This window comes from Oryctolagus cuniculus, chromosome 17, assembly GCF_964237555.1.
Source record: "Oryctolagus cuniculus chromosome 17, mOryCun1.1, whole genome shotgun sequence".
NCBI classification, from domain to species: Eukaryota; Metazoa; Chordata; class Mammalia; order Lagomorpha; family Leporidae; genus Oryctolagus; species Oryctolagus cuniculus.
Genome location: NC_091448.1, coordinates 14,479,299 through 14,501,427, shown reverse-complemented (window position 1 = coordinate 14,501,427; position 22,129 = coordinate 14,479,299). Strand labels below are relative to the sequence as shown.

At 45.4% G+C, this 22,129-nt stretch overlaps 1 protein-coding gene across 9 annotated transcripts in view; it reads right to left on the bottom strand.

Annotated features, from left to right (window-relative positions):
• Positions 1–22,129, bottom strand: part of TEX2 (testis expressed 2) — a 135,460-nt gene that overhangs the window by 51,084 nt on the left and 62,247 nt on the right. For all 9 annotated transcript variants that reach the window (XR_011383425.1, XM_070060474.1, XM_070060475.1 and 6 more), the window contains exons 3-4: positions 1,484–1,684; positions 177–516 (exon numbers count right to left, since the gene is read on the bottom strand). Coding sequence is in view for 8 of the 9 variants with exons in the window: in XM_070060474.1 (XP_069916575.1) it covers positions 177–516; positions 1,484–1,684 (541 nt within the window). In the remaining variant the exon portion in view is untranslated. The remainder of the gene's footprint in view (positions 1–176; positions 517–1,483; positions 1,685–22,129) is intronic.

The window sequence follows — 22,129 nt, the reverse complement described above, 5'->3', positions numbered from 1 at the left end:
ATTTGGTCTCAAAGGGTCACAGTAATCAGCCTGGAGGGTAAAAGAGACATGAGAACACACTTAGAGTGGAGAGCAATCAACTCGAGTGGGCCTCCGTCCCCTCACCTAGCAATCCTTCTCATTTTCCCCTACAAGCTCTTTAAATATGCATGAGTGTTTCACACAAACGTCATTACCTGGTTTACTTCCGGAGACACCAGGTGGCTTCTTGGGTTCGGACTTCAGCTTAGATGCCAGAACAAACCGCCTAAACCACTCCTCTTTTTCTCTGCCAGTTCTCCCAAAGAGGTACAGTATCTGATCTCGCTGGCCAGCTCGTGTTCCCTCTTGAGGCTGGGGTGGTTTCTTAGGGTCCTCGCTTGCCAGCTCTCTCTCAGCTGGTGGCTTCTCTTCAGAAGTTTCCTTATCTGTCTGAGCCTTTGACATAAAGTCATCTTGTCGACCCAGCTCAATGCAAATAGGGTACTTTTTATTCCAGATGCGTTTCCGAGCCAAACTTTTAGGTACAAGATGAATCTACAGAGAAAGGGAAATGATGATGTACGTACATCATTAGACTGGCTACACTACGCATCAACATCACAAAGAGCACAAACACAAGCTGTATAGGATACTTGACGAAAAAGATGAGTGTGGAATAATTTCTACCACGCATCTAAGCCTGTAAAAACTGTAGTAAACTTATTCTTGTTCTTTAAAATCATTTGAGAAAGTAGATGTTCATGAATCCTGCAAGAGTTACGAATATTTGTAATTTTTATCTAACAGTAGTAGCACAATAACAATGTGTTGTTGACAGTCATCCATTCAGTTTCCATATCAACAGAGTTTAATGATCCTAGGTCAAACTTTTAAGCCATTAAAAAAAAAGTGAATTGGTCAACCTAGATGGGAAATTTAAGCCAACCCTGAGTATCAACCTCAAGTTAAGATTATGTTTATGCAATAACTATTTTTAGGACTTCTGTCATTTGGGGGAAACTTAAAGATACTTCAGATGCCTTATAAGAACACAGGACCCATAGCTTTGTGGAATAACAGATAATTTAAATTTCTTACAAAAATAGAGGTAGATAACATTTTATAAAAATGGCTACTTTGCATATCCACAATTTTCACATTGACAGAGTCTTCATTTCGTTAGTGCCCAGGCACCCATCACAAAGCTTTTGTTTGAGAGAATTAACTTTGAAAGTCAAAATGCAGAGTGCCCAATGCCCTTGCTCCCCAGGATGCAGCCCCCGGAGCAGCAGCAGGAGTCTCACCTGGTAGCTCATAAAAACGCTCTCTCAGGTCCCACCCAAAGCTGCACTTGGCCCAGTGATTCCTGCAAACATTTAGTTTGTCAAGAACTGCCCTAAGACACACTGACACTCATACAACAAAACCAATCTGTAGGTGGAAAATGCAGTCAAACAACCAAGACACCAAAGGCTTGTTCTTCATCTAAGGCAGCTCTCTTTCCAAAGTTACTCCGACTCACCTTGCTGTCTGAGAGGTCATAGATTTTCTGACTGATGTAGGTGACCTCTGGCTTTGTTTCATTGTAGCTCGCCCTCCTGGATATGTTTTTATTGGGCTTGGAAAGTCTTAAGGTTCCACCTTCAAGTCGAACATACACTGAATGTGTCAAAGTTGCATGGTAAGTTTCTGGATCATAGTTGTAAATCTCATTCATCCATCCCTGGTGAAGAAAAATCTTTGTTAGCAAAAGTAGAATAAGCGTAAATCTAATTGTGAAAATGAACACTACAGTATTCAGGATACTGAAACCAAACTTGACTACAGCCATGGTGTCAACCTTACAGGTGACAAGGGTCAGAGATGAGCTGGAAAGATAAGCCGTACTGAGGAATAATTTGCTATGGTTTTGATTTTCTAAACATCTGGATTTGGGGGGAGAAGGACAATGGCCACTATCCTAAATGAAAGATTGTTTCTTTCTCTCTCTCTCTCTCTCTCTCTCTTTAAAAGATTATTTATTTATTTGAAAGTCACAGCTGCAGATAAAGAAACAGATCTTCCATCTGCCAGTTCACTCCCCAGATGGTCACAACAGCCAGCGCTGGGTCAGGCCAAAGCCAGGAGCCAGAAGCTTCATCCAGGTCTCCCACGTGGGTAACAGGGGCCCAAGTACTTGGACCATCTTCTGCTGTTCTTCCCAGGCCATTAGCAGGGGGCTGGATCAGAAGTGGAGCAGCAGGAACATGAACCGGCATCCACATGGGATACCAGTGTCATAGGTGGCAGCTTTACCTGCTACACCACAAAACCAGCCCCGATTATTTCTTTCAAAAAGCTGACAGGCAGGTCTTTGTTCACAGAACTAAGCAAATCTCTCTGCCTGACTTCCTGTTACCATTCAACGACTCAGAGAAGAGCTCTCCTTCCATTTCTCTGTCACTATAACATGTGCCCCATGGAAATACACAGCAAAGCAGATGAATGAGAATCAGGCATATGATCAACAGCATGTCAAAATTTGAAGATCTATAGTACTTAAAATGTATGAAATTGTGTGTAGGTTTTCTCCCTCCCCTAAAATCCACATAAATGTACTTACACACCAAGTCTTAAAAAGTGCAAACATATTGACGTGTACAGAGAAAACACAGAACCCTAACACAATATGAAACTGCAGCAAAGCTTCGGTCATAGCTGTAATCAATATTTATCATTTACACTTTCCCCCAAAAAACTTTCCCAGAAGAGGGGCTCAGGTCTCTTTAAAGGACGTTTTCTAGGATATTTTAATTGTTATCATCCCACTTACTCCTTTAATTTTATAAATGTCTTTTTTTTTTCAAGATTTATTTATTTGAAAGGCAGGGTTAGAGAGAGAGGGTGAGATGGAGATAGAGATAAGAGAGAAAGAGAGGTATCTCTTATTTGCTCATTCATTTCCCAAATGGCTGTTACAGCTGGGGCTTGGCCAGGTCAAAGCCAGGAGCCAGGAGCTTCTTCCAGGTCTCCCACGTGGGTGGCAGGGGCCCAAGGACTTGTGTCATCCTCCGCGGCTTCCCCAGGAGCATCAACAGAGAGCTGGATCAGAAGTGGAGCAGCCAGGACTTGAACCGGTGCCCATATGGGATACTAGTGTTGCAGGCAGCGGTTTAATCCATTACAACCACAACGCCAGCCTCTTATAAATGTCTCTGTGATGAGCAGAGAAGTGCTACAGACCACTAGATTGGAGTAAGGAATGTTACTCTTCTCAATGAATAGCCATATTGATGGTAAGTATTTGAATCCCACTTAAGCCTTTAACTGAAAGTCTCTGAGACTGAGGAATCCTCAGAATTCTATTTTACTCATCATCCATTCATCAAAGCATGACTGACTCTCCCTGTATGCCAAGTAATGGGTCAGGAGTGGATACAGAGATTTTTTGAAAGGACAGGATTTGGCCGGCGCCGCGGCTCACTAGGCTAATCCTCCGCCTAGCGGCGCCGGCACACCGGGTTCTAGTCCCGGTCAGGGCGCCAGATTCTGTCCCGGTTGCTCCTCTTCCAGGCCAGCTCTCTGCTGTGGCCCGGGAGTGCAGTGGAGGATGGCCCAAGTGCTTGGGCCCTGCACCCCATGGGAGACAAAAAAAAAAAAAAAAAAAAAAAAAAAAAAAAAAAAAAAGAAGAAGAAAGAAAGAAAGGAAGGACAGGATTCTTGACCTAGGGGTGGTCCCCTTCAAAAAGCTGAAAATTAGGTCTTCCTTCCATTGTCCCACAACCCTATTACAGTAACCATCAAAAAGTTATCACAGAGGACACAGTATTGTGGCATAATATTAGGCCACCACCTGGAGTACTGGCATCCCATATGGGTGCCAGTTTGTGTCTGGGCTGTTCCACTTCCAATCCAGCTCCCTGTAAAAGTATCAGAAGGTGGTCCAAGGACTTGGGTCCCTGCACCCACATTGAAACCTGGATGAAGCTCCTGGTTCCTGGCTTCAGCTTGGCCCAACCCTGGCCATTTTGGTCATTTGGGGAGTGAGCTAGCTGACTGAAGATAGATAGATCTCTCTCTCTCTCTCTCTCTCTCTCTCTCTCTGTCTCTGTCTCTTGTTCCCTCTCTGTAACTCTGCCTTTCAAATAAATAAATAAATCTTTTAAAAAGCAGTTATCACAGGGTGGGTATTTGGCATAGTAGTTAAGATGTCACTTGGGACGCTCATATCCCATATCAGAGTGCCTGGGCTTGAGTCCTGGATCTACTCCTGATTCCAGCTTCCTATCAGTGCACATCCTGGGAAGCCACAGGTGATGATTCAAGCATTTGGTTGCCTGCCATCCAAGTGGGAGACCTGGACTGAGTTCCAGAATCTTGGTTTTGGCCTGGCCTAGGCCCAGCCGTTGTGGACATTTGGGGAATGAACAGAGGATAGGATCTCTCTCTGCCTTTCAAAAATAAAAAAAGTCTCACACACACACACACACACACACACGTATATATATATATATATATATACATACCATCACTGTGAAGTGGCGGTAAAATGGACAAACACACCTCTTAATCATGGCTAAGGAGTACAACATTTATGCATCAATTAAATAGATTTATATGCCTCTAGATCTTCTGAATGAGCTGGGAGGATCTCTTCTTCCTCCCAAGGAGTCACTGACTCAGGAAGAGCACGTATTAAAAAATAATGAATGAGCAAGCAGTGGCCATAGGAATGGGGTGTAACAAAGATGTTTGTAAAGCAGCAATGATCAGAGCAATAATGCAAAAAAGAGAACAAAGCAGTGGAAGTCACAGTGGGGCCTGAAGTGGTATGTACTGTCAGAGCATCAGTTGTGATATATTTGGCTAAGCGTAGAACATTCTTCTTCTTCTTCTTTTTTAAGATTTATTTATTTGAGAGGTAGAGTTACAGGGAGAGACAGAGAGAAAGGTCTTCCATCTGCTGGTTCACTTCCCAAATGGCCACAACGGCCAGAGCTGGGCTGATCTGAAGCCAGGAACCAGGACCTTCCTGTAGGTCTCCCACGCTGGTGCAGGGGCCAGCAACTTGGGCCATTTTCTATTACTTTCCCGGGCCACAGCAGAGAGCTGGATCGGAAGAGGAGTAGCCAAGACATGAACCAGTGCCCATTTGGGATAGCAGCGTTACAGGTGGAGGTGTAGCTCACTACACCACAGCACTGGCCCCCTAGAACATTCTTAAAGTACAGTCTTTGATTCATAGATTAATTAATTTATTTGAAAGGCAGAATTACAGAGAGAGAAGGATCTTCCATCCAATGGTTCACTCCCCAAACGGCTGCAATAGCTGGGCCTGGGCCAGGCCAAAGACACAAACCTAGAACTCCATCTGAGTCTCACATGTGGGTGGCTGGGGCCTAAGCACTCAGGCCATTTTCTACTGTTTTTCCAGCCTATTGGCAGAGAGCTGGATTGGAAGTGGAGCAGCCAGGACTAGAACTGGCATCCATGTAGGATGCCAGCATTGCAGGCAGCAGCTTGACCCGATATGCCACACACCAGCCCCTGGTTCATAAAAAAAGCTTTTTACCTTTTTCTTTAGTCTGCTACTATGCTGTTACCTTAATCAACTTTCAAATGCTATTTAGTCCTGCATTTTCAGGATAAATGAAGCATTAGTCATTATGTGTTTAAGTAGGATTTCCCATATATTCTTTCCTAAATCCAGGTTCAGTGACTTCACATTGTTAACTTTCAACTGGCCTTAGTGGGACATTTTTTCAAAGCCTTTTCTCCCTAAATGTTTGTTTATTTTCATCTACTTGCAAGGCAGGGTGATAGAGAAAGAGAAGAAAGAACTCCTCACTGGCTCACTTCCCAAATGCTCCTAACAGCCAGGCCTGGACCGGGCAGACTACAAGAGCTTGGAACGTCATGTGGGTCTTCCATGTGGGTGGCAGGAGTCCAGGTAACTGAGCCAAAATCTGCTGCCTCCTAGGACGTAGTAACAGGAAGCTGGATCAGAAGTGAAGGAGCTGGGAACCAGCACTCTGCTTCACCTGCTGCACCACAGCACCTGCTCAGGTGGGAATTTTTACACCACAGAAACCAGGGAACAGGAGAAACACAGGTGGTGGTGTTTTTTCCCATGGAGAGCCTGTTTCCCAGCACAGTACTACTGTTAATACTTTGCACACACTGATGAATTTGATTTGCTAATATTTTGTCCATTTGTCCCTCTGAGTCCACGAGAGAAACTGGTCTGTGGTTTTTCTGCTATGTCTCTTGGTATTAATGAGGATCACGAAAATGCGTTGGGAAATGTTCCTCCTCCTCTACTTTCAGAAAGAATTTGTATAGACCTAATATTATTTCTTTTTTAAAGGTTTGGTAGAAGCCAAGAGTTTTCTTTGGGCCTAGAGTTTTCTTTGTTTTAAAAAGTTTCAAACCAAGGGGCTGGCGATGTGGCCCAGCAGGTTAATCTTCCACCTGCAGTGCCAGCATCCTGTATGCATGCCAGTTCTAGTCCCAGCTGCTCCCCTTCCGATCCAGCTCTCTGCTATGGCCTGAGAAAGTAGTAGAAGATGGCCCAAGTCCTTGGGCCCCTGCACATGTGGGAGACCCGGAAGAATCTCTAGGTTCCTGGCTTCAGATCGGTGCAGCTCTGGCCTTTGAGGCCATCTGGGGAGTGAACCAGAAGATGAAGATCTCTCTCTGCCTCTGCCTCTTTAACTCTTTCAAATAAAATAAATAAATCTTAGGGAAAAAAAAGTCTGTAGGGTCTGTGGTGATGTCTGCTCTTTTAGTATTCAAGTGCTAACCTGTACTTCATTTAGGTATTTATTCTAAGATTTTAATGCTCATAATTTCCCTCTAAGGACTGCTTTAAAGGGAAAGTAATTTCAATTTCATTTTATATTTTATAATTTCCCTGTGACTTCATCTTTGGATCCATAAATTACATAGAAGTAGTCTATTTTTCAAATATTTGGAATTTTCCTGATTTTTTTGTTACTGATTTCTAGTTTAATTACATAATGATCACAAAACATGCTGTGCATAATTTCAATTCAGAGTTACAGAGAGGGCAAGGCAGGGGCAGGGGGTAGGGGTAGGGATAGGGGCAGGGCAGAATGAGAGAGAGAGAAAGGTCTTCCATCCGTTGGTTCACTCCCCAAATGGCCACATGGCCAGGGCTAGGCCAGGCCAAAGCCAGGAGCCAGGAGCTACATCCAGGTCTCTCATGTTGGCGCAGAGGCCCAAGGACTTGGGCCATCTTCCTCTGCTTTCCCAGGCACATTAGCAGGGAGTTGGATTGGAAGTAGAGCAGCTGGGACTTGGACCAATGCCCATATGGGATGCTGGCACTGCAGATTGCTATTTTACCCGCTATGCCACAGTACCACCCCCAATTTCAATTATCTTAAATTTGTTAAGGTTTGTTTTATGGTACAGAGTATGGTATATTTTGGTGAGTATTCTATGTACACTTGAAAAAAATATATATTCTGCTACTGTTGGGCATTTGTAAAAATAAGTGTTATTTATCTTTTTTTTTTTTTTTGAAAGGCAGAGTTGCAGAGAGAGAAAGGTCTTCCATCTGTTGGTTCACTCCCAAAATTGCTGCAACAGCAGGAACCAGGAGCTTCCTCTGGGTCTCCCAAAAGGGTCCAGGGGCCCAAGGACTTGGGCTATCTTTCACTGCTTACTCAGGCCATAGCAGAGAGCTGGATGGGAAGTGGAGCAGCCGGGACTCGAACTGGTGCCCATATGGGATGCCAGCATGGAAGACGGCCGCTTTACCCACTATACCACAGTGCTGCCCCTATTCATTTTTTTAAAAAGATTTATTTATTTATTTGAAAGTCAGAGTTACACAGAGAGAGGGGAGGCGTAGGCAGAGAGAGAGAGAGAGAGAGAGAGAGAGAGAGAGAGAGAGGTCTTCCATCCGATGGTTCACTCCCCAATTGGCCACAATGGCCAGAGCTGCACCGATCCAAAGCCAGGAGCCAGGAGCTTCTTCTGGGTCTCCCACATGGGTGCAGGGGCCCAAGGACTTGGGCCATCTTGTACTGCTATCCCAGGCCATAGGAGAGAGCTGGATAGGAAGTGGAGCAGCCAGGTCTCGAACCAGCGCCATGTGGAATGCCAGCGCTTCAGGCCAGGGCATTAACCCGCTGTGCCACAGCGCCAGCCCCCTATTCATTTTTTTAAGCACATATATTTTCATTAAATTTCTTCTTACACAAAATCTACATTTTTCTTTTTATCCAATTTGGTTGCAGAAAATGCTGTCTTGGAGCCAACACTGTGGCACAGTGGGTTAAGCCACGGTCTGCAATGCCAGCATCCCACATGGGCATCAGTTCGAGTCCTAGCTACTCCACTTCCAATCCAGCTCCCTGCTAATGTGCCTAGGAAAGCAGCAGTAGGTGGCCTAAGGCCCAAGTGTTTGGGTCCCTGCATCCACGTTGGAGGCTGGGAAGAAGCTCCTGGCTCCTGCCTTTGGATCCGCCCAGCTCCTGTCGTTGTAGCCATTTGGGGAGGAACCAACAGATGGAGGATGGAGGTTCTCTCACTCTCCGTCTCTCCTCTCTCTCTCTCTCTCTCTCTCTCTGTAACTCTTTCAAATAAATAAAGCTTTTAAAAAAAGAAAATGCCGTCTAATGTACAATAGGTTTCCTAGGGCTAAAGTTGTTAAGGCACTAGATTAATAAAGAACTTGAAGCAGCTTTGACTTTTCAGAGCTACTTCGGAACCATGGTCAAAGCCAAGTTGCATTTACCTGCAGAGCTACTAAAACCAAGAAGAATCCAGGGAGCAAGGGAAGGTGGGGCTGATGCTTAAGAACTTCTAAGGGCCAGGGAATGACTCTTAGGTTAAAACAGCAACTTGCTATCAGCACCATTTGTGAGCCCTGGGCCACAGAGTTGCAACCCCCTTATTCTGGAATTGCTCTTCTTCAGGCCTGTTGCTGTTAAGTGTACAGTGTCTGCCCAGAGGAAAGGCTACCGGAGGATGCACAGCATGTGTGGTGTCTGCAGGCCCATCACAACACCCTAGCTAAGATGCGTGAGGTGTAATGATTTTCAAATTGTGATCATAATTCGACATGAGACAAATGTCACTGGAACAGTCTCTATATATAAAACACTCCTCATTAGTTTCCAGCTATGTCAGATCACAGACACGTAGAAAGCCTGCAGAGTTAACATGGTACTGGAATTCTGGAGAAAACTCCCAGCACTGCAGTTATTACTGGCTCACCACCAGACGAGAACAGGGGTGAGGGGGAGAAAGACTGGCAGTGTATTATGGAATTTTCTCAAATAAAAGGCTGATCTCTGAGGAACGGAGTACTGTGGGCTGTTGATATTTTCCCTTTTGAAACACCTGAAATTGGACAATGAATAAGAAAAACTTAGAAATAAAAGGAGATTGTTTCTCTCTGATAGCTTTCATTTTGTCCTTCCTAAGTCACACAATGTAGAACTGTCCAGGGAGGTAGGGAGGTACTGTCCAATGGAGCCATAAATAGGAGTCATGAAAATATATGTAATTTTATTACTTTGAGATTTTATTTATTTACTTGAAAGAGAAACACAGAGAGTGAACATTTGCTGGTTCACTCCCCAAATGCCTACGCCAGTAGGGGCTGGACCAGGTTGAAGCCAGGAATCAGGAACTCCATTTGGGGCTCCCACATGGGTGGCAGGGACCCAAGCATTTAATGCCTTCCAGGATGCACATTAGCAGGAAGCTGGATCAGAAGCTTGGAGTAGTCCAGTCTGAAGAAAGCAGACACTCTGATCTGGGATGCATGGATCCCAAGTGAAGCACAAAGCCCAGCCCTGAAAACAGGTAATCTTAAATCATTCAAGAGCCACATTAAAAATGAAAAGAGCAGGTGAAAATAATTTTAACAATTTTTTTAAAAAAATATTGTTTTCCCTGATCTATGGCAACTAATAGAATACAAAAATAATGTACATCAGTGAAACTGATATTTTGAGATTTGATTATTGTTTACAGCCCTTGTCTCTACTATTGAGGACCAATGTTTTCTTCTTACTATTTGTTGAATTCTTTACTTAGTGGAGGGTTAAGCTTCTAATTATAAAATAAACTGAGGCCGGTGCCGCAGCTCAATAGGCTAATCCTCCGCCTGCAGCGCCGGCACACCGGGTTCTAGTCCTGGTCAGGGCGCTGAATTCTGTCCCAGTCGCTCCTCTTCCTGTCCAGCTCTCTGCTGTGGCCCGGGAAGGCAGTGGACGATGGCCCAAGTGCTTGGGCCCTGCACCCACATGGGAGACCAGGAGCAGCACCTGGCTCCTGGCTTCGGATCAGCACGGTGCGCCGGCTGCGGCCATTGTGGGGTGAACCAATGGAAAAAGGAAGACCTTTCTCTCTCTCTCTCTCACTGTCTACTCTGCCTGTCAAAAACAAAACAAAACAAAACAAAACCTGAAAGTATGTCATTGTAAGAATTAAAAGAAAGAATAAGAAAGGAAGGAGGAAGGAGGCTGAGGCATGGGCAGGAGAGAGGATAGGCTGAGAAGTATCACTGTGCTCCTAAATCTGTATATATGAAATACATGAAATTTGTTCACCTTATAAAGATAAAAAATTTTAAAAATATGAATTTATTTTGAAAGAGTTACAGACAGACATACAGACAGAGAGAAAAGAAAGCTCTTCCATCCGCTGGTTCACTCCTAAGCTGGTCACAACAGCTGGCTCTGGGCAAGGTGGAGCCGGGAGCCAGGAGCTTCATCTAAGTCGCCCAGGTGGATGGCAGAGGCCCAAACACTTGGGCCATCTCCAGCTGCTTTTCCCAGGCCATTAGCAGGGAGCTGAATTGGAAGTCGTACAGCCAGGACATGAACCGGTGACCATACAGGGATTCTGGTGTTGCAGGTGGGACTTTACCTGCTATTCCACAATGCTAGCCCCAACAATGTTATTGAATTTACCCCAACATATCCAAAATATTATTTCAACATGTAATATTGAAAATTAATGATATTTTACATTGTTTCACATTAAGTGTTCAAAATCCAGTGTGTTACCGCACTTGTGCTCAGCAGCCACACGTGGCAGGTGGCTCCTGTGTTAAAGACAGAACAGGGCCAAGGCTTAGGTTCAAGCTTTTCAGCCCAGACCAGCCAAAATGGGCAAAATCCTCTTTTCTTGCTGACACTTCCAAGTCACACAGTCTTCATGACAAGAGGTGTCTAACTCAGCAGGCACTTTACCAAATTAAGTGAGAGAAGATAACCTACATAATCTCCAGATGAAACACTATAGTGTGGAAATCCAAAAACCTTGAAAAGAGGGCGGGAGGGAGAGGAGGTGGGAAGTATCACTATGTTCCTAAATCTGTATACATGAAATACATGGAATTTGTACACCTTAAATAAAATTTAAAATAAAAACTAAAAAAAACTTAGCAAAAATGTATTATGATGAAATATAAAATTTGGAAAGATTTCTTCATAATAATTATGATTAAAATGTACTTGAGAAATACTTCTGTTTATGATAATAATGACAAATAACTGTTACGTATATTATAGAAAACTTTAAGAATTCTCTTTTCTCACAACTATTAGTGAATGGCAGTTTATTTTTTTTTTAAGATTTATTTATTTATTTGAAAGGCAGAGTTACAGAGAGGCAGAGATAGAGAGAGAAAGAGAGAGAGAGAGAGAGAGAGAGAGAGAGAGAGAGGTCTTCTACCTGCTGCTTCACTCCCCCACTTGGCCACAATGGCCAGAGCTGGGCCAATCTGAAGCCAGGAGCCTGGAGCTTCTTCCTGGTCTCCCATATGGGTGCAGGGGCCTAAGGATTTGGGCAACCTTCTGCTCCTTTCCCAGGTGCATTAGCAGGGAGCTGGATTGGAAGTGGAGCACCTGGGACTTGAACCAGCACCTATATTGGGTGCTGGCACTGCAGGCGGCAGCTTCACCTGCTACACCACAGCACTAGCCCCTCAATGGAATGTTATTAAATCTGCTTGATTCAAGTAAAATGCTATTTCTGTTGAAAAAAGAAAAAGACACCCTTCAAAAGAACTACCTGCAATATAAAAAACTCAGGAAGAAGAATATCTAGTTAAAAGGCTAATATTTTTTAAAACTCTTATCTATAATTCTATAGGAACATTAAAAATATTCAATAGTTTATGCCTTTGATTTTCAGATGTATAAACAAAATAGGACACACAGGCTCGTGTCTTGGGATACAAGTACTACATCAGCTCATCTGCTCCAAGGACACACTCAGGTGACAAGCCAGTATTCTATCCCAGTCTACCAAGCTACTTCCCAGTTCCTAGGGAAATTCTCGGATCTGGTTACCAAGAGCAATCATCTCCATGGTGTCTCAGGGATTCAGTTTTTAGCCACAAAACCAGGGGCTGGTCCCAGCAGCTCAAGCCACTGCATGGGCTGAAGAGCCCTCCCCGCCGAGCTCTGGAGGGACTGCAGCCTGCACCCCCACATAGGGCCAAAGCTCTGACATGAGTCACAGTCACCCTTTGCCAACAGCTCAGACAAATCCAGCTCACCCTCTGCCACTCAGATTCCAGGACTTCTAGAATAACCTGACCCAGGGAAACATGACGCAGAGAGCGAGCTGCAGGTCCTACCTGCACTGTCTCAACACAAAACCCTGCCAGCAGCACCAGGAGGCACAGGAGACTGCACGCCATGCAGTTGCTGGGGAAAAGCCCTTCTCCCAGCATGCAAAGGGTGTGAAGCTCCCCCACAGCTGCTGTGGTCTCTCCTGCCCCCACCCGCATCCCTTTCTCTGTTAAAGATCTCTTGAGGCCAAAGTCCATAGCTGCCACAAAGCAAATAAACACAAGCCCCAAATCAGGATTTGAATAGCACATGCATGTGAACAATCCCTGGTCAGCTTAAGTGTGACTCTATCCGGCTCATATCCTGTTACAGCCGGTAGTCAAACCACATGCCCTGAAACCAGCTGCAGGGCTCAGATCTGCTAGGAGAGCCGCAGGCTTGGGTTCCAATCCCGCCTTCACCACCTGCCAACGGCTAAGGTGTGTGGTGCTCACTCCTCAGGCCCTTAGTTTTCTCCCCTGTGGAAGGGCCTTGCACGGCTCACTCCCACCTCCTGCACCAGCCCCCACCTCCCGCTCTCCACTCCAGCCCAGTGATTTCTCTCCCTGCTGGCAGAGGCAGGATTTGCACACAGAAAAGGGCACACATCTCAAGCATATGTTTTTTTTTAAATGATGAATACAACAGCAACTGACATTAAGCCCACCTTATGACCCAGGTGCAAGTACATGACCTCCCTGACCTCTGATCTCACAGGCTCTCCAAACATCGAGAGGGTGGCAAGTCTGGGATGTAAGCCGAATCTGAGACAGGAGGCGCCATCTCAGCCCCGTGCTCTGGCCCCCAACACGGTCTGCCAGTGCCTGGTTGCCCCTTGGGTCATGGCAGAGATGACACTTCTGGGAACTCCCCTCTCACTGAGGCTCAGGTTTCTGTTACTCTGCTCCTCTCCTGGTCTCTGGGAACTGTCAGGCTTACTCAACTGAGCTTTAATAACCCCTGCCAAGAGCAGGCAGCAACTTGCCAATCACAGTTGTGACAAATGTTTGTTGACTGACCACAGGTCAGAAGGCTATGAGGATAAAATGAAATCTATAGAAAGCATAAGCAAGCAGGATAGGCTGGTTCACAAAATTTTGGGGGAAGTTGAATTAAAAGCTCATTTACTTTGGTGCCAAAAAATGCTGAAATCTACAGTTTTTTCATAATATGCATTTCCACAAACATTCTGAAGACCCCGTATACATAGATTTCAAAATGGTTTATACTAAAATAAACTTATTTTCAAATTACATTTTCCCATAAACTTTTTGGTTTGACTCTTTAGATTTTTTTTAATAAATTTTATTTACTTGAAAGGCAGAGAGAAACAGCACTCCCATCCACCGGTTTATTAATGCCTACAATAGCCAGGGCTGGGCCAGGAGCTTAGAACTCAGTCCAGGTTTCCCACATGGGTGCCAGGGACCCAAATACTTGAGTCATCACCTGCTGTCTCCCGAGGTACACATTAGCAGGAAGTTGGAATTGGAAGGAGAGCCAAGACTCAAACCAAGGCACACCACTAGGGGATGCAGGTATCCCAGGGGGCCTCTCAACTGCTGGCACCAAACGCCTGCCACACAAAGAATGTTATGAGTAAAATATTGGGGTGTAGCAGGTAAAGTATCCCATTATGGGCTCCAGTTTGAGTCCTGGCTCTTCCACTTCCAATCCAGCTCCCTGCTAATGTGCCTGGGAAAACAGTGGAAGATGGCCCAAGTGTTTGGACCCCTGTACCCACATGGGAGACTGGGAAGAAGCTCCTGGCTCCTGGCTCCTGGCTTTGGTCTGGCCATTGCAGTCATTTGGGTAGTGAACCTGTGGATGGAAGACCTCTTTCTGCCTCTGCCTTTCCCTTGCCTTTCAAATAAGAAAATAAATCTTTAAAATAAAAAACAAAGTAAAATATTGTAGTTTTTCAGGACATACTTGAATTACCTATTTCTTATCTAGAGCAGAGAGAGAGATTGTGTCTGGGGTCCTAGTTTCCTGTCTAAGGCTCTTTACAGACCATTATAAGCTTTGATAGGGAACCTTGAGATGTTCACAGGGCCTGCTACTTGATCTACACCAGTCAGGCATCCAGGCTGGCCAGGCCCAACCCACCTCCAGTCCCCGCTTCAGTCTGCCCCTGGAGGCACCTGACTGACCTGAAACCAGGTCGCCCTTTCAGAAAGCGATTTCCCAGTGCCAACCTAATCACCTTTTCATGCCAGTCATCAGCCAGTATTTTCCTGGGGCTTGACCAACTCCCTGGATTAAGCCGTGTATGAAATTTCTAGACTTCAGCAAGCAAACACCAAACCTTGGGAGCAGCATAGCATCTCCAAGGCCTTCACCCTGTTCCCCACACAGCACCCAAACACCCACTGCTCCACTGTTCTAAAATTCCTAACCCTGAGTTTCTTGCAACTCTGTTTTGTTAGGAGACATGTGAGTAGGTATCCAAAGAGATAAAGCAAAGAGTTAACAACTACAACTCATCTCCTTCCAACAGCTCAACTAAAATCCTCAGAGATGCTGTCGACCCACACTGAACATCTCAGACAAGACTTGTTTCTTCCTGAAGCTGGAACTGTTAGAATGGAGACAGTGCACACCACTGGGGACAATGACCCAGTCATGCAGGCTGCAGCTGTCTGGCCCACAGACTGGTCCTGTGACGGCATTTGCAAAAGGTCAGGGGTTTCTCTTCAATTCACTGCTGGATTTAGAAGATTCGTTTGGCTCAAAGTACAAACCGCAATCTATAAAGGGGCCCATTTAATACTTGGAAAGATTAAAAGCTACAATTAACCTTTTGCAAAATAATAAAGTCTGGCAGAAGTTTCATTGTGTTCATTTTCAGTTACAGTGCCAATCAGGAGTTCAAGGCCAATGCTCTCCTCTGAGCTTGATGCTGAGCTGAGGAGACAAAAGCTCCAGGAAGCTATAGGAATTCCTCCTCTTCAGGGCACTGGACACCTGGACTGACACCAGGAACCTGCGGCAATGTTTCCACCCCATGGCTGTGCTGACTCCCTGCTCTGCCTGTCATTCATATCCTGCATCATTCCTTCCTCAGGTCTATCAGGCAAAGAGCAAACCTAAACACAAGAACAGAGCCAGGCCCCAAGGCTGCTGCTGCTGCTGCAAGTCAGCTCTGAAGCACGCAAAAGGTGATTTCTTCTTTTGTCCCTCAAACTAAAACTTAAGCAGGAACTTGTCACTGCCAGGCTTAGCTCTTTTGATGTATTAATGGTCAAGAACTGGAGTCTTCAGTTAAAACACAGCATCAAAGATCATGGAGGGGCTGATGCTGTGGCGCAGCGGGTTAAAGCCCTGGCCTGCAGCGCCGGCATCCCATACGCGGGCTGGTTCGAGTCCCTGTTGCTCCACTTCCAATCCAGGTCACTGCTAATGCACCTGGGAAAGCAGCAGAGGATGGCCCAAGTCCTTGGGCCCCTGCAACCACATGGGAGACCTGAAAGAAGCTCCTGGCTCCTGGCTTCAGGCTGGCTCAGCTCCAACTGTTGCAGTCATTTGTGGAGTGAACCAGCAGGTGGAGAACCTCTGTACCTCTGTAACTCTTTCTTTCAAATAAATAAAATAAATCTTAAAAAAAAAATATATCATGGAGATCAAGGATGGGGCAGAACAGTCTAATAAACCTCACTGAAGTTTAGACAAAAAATGAAAGAAGCATACCTGCAGACAGAATTCATACTATGAATGACAGCCTTGAGCAGACTGTCAGCATTCAAAATAAGTGCCGCTCAAAGATACAAGGAGCGGCCGGCGCCGTGGCTCTATAGGCTAATCCTCCGCCTGCGGCACCAGCACCCCGGGTTCTAGTCCCGGTTGGGTTGCCGGTCCTGTCCCAGTTGCTCCTCTTCCTGTCCAGCTCTCTACTGTGGCCCGGGAAGGCAGTGGAGGATGGCCCAAGTGCTTGGGCCCTGCACCCACATGGGAGACCAGGAGGAAGCACCTGACTCCTGGCTTCAGATCGGCGCAGCACACCAGCCATGGTGGCCATTTTGTGGGGTGAACCAAAGGAAAAAGGAAGACCTTTCTCTCTGTCTCTCTCTCTCTCTCACTGTCTAACTCTGCCTGTCAAAAAAAAAAAAAAAAAAAAAAAAAAAGATACAAGGAGCATGTTTCAAAAGTCCCTGCATCCACACTGTCCACATTCTCCCAAATCCTGCTTTAAGGTCACTTTCCCTGAAGTGTCACCAAAAGCACAGGCGTCAAGGGTAGACTGACCGGGAAAACAGCCTTTGTCCCAGATTTTCTGTTTCTCAGAGGAGCATGTCCCAAGCTCAGGTGACCACAGAACTTTTTGTTTGTTTGTTTGTTTAAGATGTACTTTATTTGAAAGACAGAGTTACAGAGAAGTAAAACCAGCCATCTGCTGGTACACTCTCCAAATGACTGCAATGGCCAGAACTGAGCTGATCCGAAGCCAGGAGGCAGGGGCTTCTTCCGGGTCTCCTACATGGGTGCAGGGGCCCAAGGACTTGAGCCATCTTCTGCTGCTTTCCAAGGCCATAGCAGAGAGCTGAGTTGGAAGTGGAGCAGCCAGGTCTCAAACCAGCACCCATATGGGATGCGGGCACTGCAGGCTGAGGCTTTAACCCGCTGAGCAACAGTGCTGGTCCCCATAGAACTTTTTAATGATGGTGCCCTGACAGGTAGTGAGAGAGTAGGAGATAAGCAGCACTCGTTAAAGAATCAGATCAACCACTGCATACCAGAGTATGTTTTACATCAATCCCTGACAAACATTAAGTCCTATGAACAAGTGTTGAAATTCCAAGACAAACAGATCAGCAGGCCAAAGAGTAGCCTCCAAACTTTTCAGATCATACATTCTATCAGTTAAACAATTTTTGAGTACTTACCAATAATATATACCTTTACTTATTATGAGCTCTTTTTTAATCAATTTTTAGTTTTTTCTATTATGATAGTCTCATAACATCTTCAGCTGACATCTTAAGGTACAACTAGTACTAGTATTCCTCCTCCTCCTCCTCCTACACACACACACACACACACACACACACGCTCAGGTTGGGGCTCACTGTTAATGATAATGGGTATAAATCCGTATTTCAAATACTCTTATTGATAACTTCCAAGGTTTTTGGCCAAAGGTCAATATATGGTCACTTTTATGTTAAGTATCAGCAAGATTTATTTCTCTTCTTACCTAGAGAGGGTAAACACAGATCCTGATAGCAAAATATTTTCTTCTTGACAGTGTCTTCAGCAACCCATTTTGGACCCCAGTGAAAGTAGCAACAGGATGGCACAGTAAGTCAACAACAGTGGCCTGGTAATCATTGTACTGAGATTCTAACAGGCCAACAAAAAGAAACTCAAGTCTTTTTTGGCTGTGTAATGTGGCTGTTTTTTCTCTTAAAGATTTGCTCTAATTTCTTAAGGAATTTCATGAAATTGAGATTATATTTGCAGGGGACGGCACCATGGCTAACTTAGTTAATCCTCTGCCTGTGGTGCCAGTATCCCATATGGGCACTGGGTTCTAGTCCCGGTTGCTCCTCTTCTGGTCCAGCTCTCTGCTGTGGCCCAGGAGGGCAATGGAGGATGGCCTAGGTGCTTGGGCCCCTGCACCCGCATGGAGACCAGGAGGAGGCACCTGACTCCTGGCTTTGGATCGGCATAACGCCGGCCATAACAGCCATTTGGGAGATGAACCAACGGAAGGAAGACCTTTCTCTCTGTCTCTCTCTCACTGTCTAACTCTGTCAAAAAAAAAAAAAAAAAAAGAGAGATTACATTTGCATGGTAGAATTTCTTCTCAAAACTGATAATGTCCTCCTTACAAAATTATTCTTTTATGTATCAAAACCAAAGCCGGGATTCAGAGAACGTTAAATATTTGAAAAACCCCTTATTATATATCTAATTATTATATATCTTACTACATATCTGAATATGGCACAACCTAAAGAAAAAAGGTTCTCCAAAATCCATCCATGTTAGCCTCTGCAATGGTGCAAGTATAACTTTAGTCCACGTGGTAGCTGTACCTTTCAAAAAGAGAGAAACGATTGCTCTGAAAACTGCCATCCTACTGCTGTGTTCCGCTGCTGATTTGTAAGTCTGAGATGACAATTTGCTCATGAATGTGATTCAGAACAGCATCTGAGTCATACACTCAAACATAAATCCAAGAACCTTCTGAAATCTTCAGGAAGCTCTTCACCGTAAACGTGGGAGAGTTAGTGCGCAAGAATGGCACTGAATTAAATATACTCTTGGCCAAGTGACAAGGACATTCTCTGGGAGAAGGGCCATCCAGTTTGGTTAAGATACTCAGCAAAGGTCCAATGGGTAGGACGCTTACTCTAAATGTCTTCCTTAAGTCTCCCCACATCCAACCATGCTCTTTCCCAGGGCGCCCAGCTCAGAGCATCGAGGTAGCTACCTAAAATAAGCACTCCAGAAGGCTACCATGCAGAGGCATTGCTATGTGACTGTGGACACACCCAAGGCTCTCTGCTGGAGAATTTACATGGCTCAGAGGTTTAAACAAGCACACGGTCTCCTGAACCCACCACGCTGCAAGTCCTGCTAGCCTCTCCTAACATCTGGTCTTTGCTTTCCTGTGCTCACAACACCTCACGCTCGATGCTTGCAGCCCCCTTTCTCCTTGAACTCCCATTCATTAAGAACAAGCTGTGGAGGAGGTCCTACGCATCGTGGGAGCTCTGTGACAGCTCTTGGCCACACAGACAGTACAGCTGCTGATCAGCCAGGGTCAGAGGGGGAAGTGGTAGGGGACCATAAAGCCACACATCAGTCTTTGAGAGCAGCTACTAACTGGCTGCACACTGGTCTTTTTGGCTTTGCATCCAATGAACTCATCATGGCTGCAGTGTCATTTTTAAATATCAATGTCAGCAGTGTAGATGGAAGGTGAAAATGGCCCTGATGAAGCAAATAAAGCTTTACTTTTTCCTCCCCTTCCTCATCAGGTTAAGTCACACAGAATAAAAACTGCCATGCTCCTTGAACGATCTATGGAGCCAATGCTGGAGCCAGACCCCAGTCCAGGCTGGGCTGCAAGCACTGCCTAAGCCCATCAGTGAGAATTTACATGGCTCAGAGGTTTAAACAAGCACACGGTCTCCTGAACAGTCTCTGAGCACCCAGCTCCAGCCTGACAGTTCCAGGCTCCGAGGTGGAGTCTCCTTAGGCATAAAGCACATGGGATCCCTGCAAGGGGCTGGGCCTGTGCTCTGAGAGCTTTATCACAAGCAGGTTTTATAGCCCCTAGACCGGAGAGTTTTGTTTGGTTTTTAACGTTTCTATACCTGCCCTCAAGAACTGCATTATCATGTTCTCTATGAAAATTCACTGAAGAGGATCAGATGCACAGGAAATAACTCAAACCAATTGACTCTTTCGACTGGCCCTAGAAAGGGGTGCACAGACTTGTTTTATAAGGAATCGGGCCCAACTCCACAACAGTTCACAGCCATACCTGCGAGCAGGATGGCACTCCAGATGCCCTGCCATGGCTCTCTCGCCAGCCTGCTGCGCATCTGCCTTTCTCCTCCCTCGGAACACAGGAGGGCAGTGCTACATGAGGCCTGCGAGACGAGGGCAGACCTGTGGCCAGACAGTTTCTAAGCAACAAACACGTTTCAAATCCTGAAGTCATCTTGGAAAAAAATGACCCTCCAAAAGCTATGTTTTTAATAATTATTTGTTATCTTAAAAAGATCACTCCTATCAACTCTTTATTAGATTTTATTTTTAAAGCAGGTCTCAGAGATTTCTTTTCTTTTTTTTTTTTAAGATTTATTTATTTATTTGAAAGTCAGAGTTACACAGAGAAAGAAAGAGAGGCACAGAAAGAGAGGTCTTCCATCCGTTGGTTCACTCCCCAACTGGCTGCAACGGCCAAAGCTCTGCCGATCCGAAGCCAGGAGCCAGGAGCTTCCTCTGGTTCTTCCCACACAGGTGCCGGGGCCCAAGGACCTGGGCCATCTTCTACTGCTTTCCCAAGCCACAGCACAGAGCTGGATCAGAAGTGGAGCAGCCGGGACTTGAACAGTTCCCATATAGGATGCCAGCACTGCAGGCAATGGCTTTACCGGCTATGCCACAGCGCCAGCCCCAAGGGATTTCTTTTAAAAAGCGGTGTCACCAGAGAATGACAGGGCCAGTACCGACTCACTGCCTAAACTTTCTGATAAAATCTCGTTCACTCACTCACCTACCGGCCGTTCATCCAACAATGACTTCCACATGCCTGATACACAGCAGGTGCTGAGGATACAGTGATGAACAAAAGCTCACAACACTTTATGGTGAATGGGGGACGACAGATAAGAAACACAGGACCACAGCTCTGGCAGGTACACAAAGGTGAGGTGGAGAAGCTGGCTATGCCTCCCAAACTCGAGTACCCCTTTGCTTAGTGCACATCCTGCTGGGAAGAAGCTGCCAGCACAGTAACTTCCCAGGGCCCCTCATGTTCCGAGGGGCTGTGTGACTGGCTCACCCCAGTGGGATGTGAATGAAAGCGACATCTGTCACATCTGGTTCCAGGCATTTAGGAAGGTGTGCCTTCTCTTCACTTTCTCTTTCTGCCAGAGAACGGGATGCACAGGATCTTAATACCCTAGGGTAGGGTTGGCAAACTGGGCCAGAGGCCTGTTTCTGTCAAGCTTTTTTGGAACCCAGTGACATCTGCTCACTCACATATCTCTAGCTGCATCCCTGCTACAGTGCAGAGCTGCAGGACTGCCACAGAGACTCCATGGCCCAGAAGTCTGAAATATTTCCTATTTGGACCTTTAAGAAAAACTCTGCTGTGGCCTAGGGAGAGCCCTAAGACAGCAAGAGCCTGTGCCCCTAATTCAATGTGTGTAGGAGGCCACTCACCTGGGACACCCATTAGGGACTGTTATGTGGGCAAAAAATAAACTTCCAATTTGTTATAATATCTGGTGCTATCCTAACTCAAAGCACAGCACAGCATCCAGTGAGAAATAGCACAGAGGATGACAGATGGTCAAAGTCAGATTCCACTCTACTCTGTTTCTAATCACAACACCTGCGTCCTAAATTTAATGTTAATGCTGCTAAAAGGTTTAAAGTGCCATATTTTTTAAATGGTTCCTAGGAGCAAGATCTCCCATTCAGTAAAATTAATTAAGCCCAAAGAACATTCACATTTGAAATCTTGAGCTTGCAACACACCATGCCTCCTCCTAACCCATGGTGCTGCCCCTTATCTAATCAGAGAAAGTAGCTAGTCAGGTTTCTAGAAGTGTTGTACACCAAGCAAAGACCTCAGGCTAAAATATACTTTCCTCATTAGACATGAAACCATTCTAAATGAGATAAGGCTAAGAATGAAACAGAATTACCAAAATGATCAGTGTTCAAACATCAATCAGGGAGAATACTTGTAAGACAGCCTCAGATGATTTGCTCAGATTATAGCTGTCAGACTATGCAAGCATTAAAGTACTTGTTCTCTACAAGGAAAATTCAAATATATTTATTTATTTAAAAGGCGGAGACACACACACACACACACACACACACACAGAGATGTC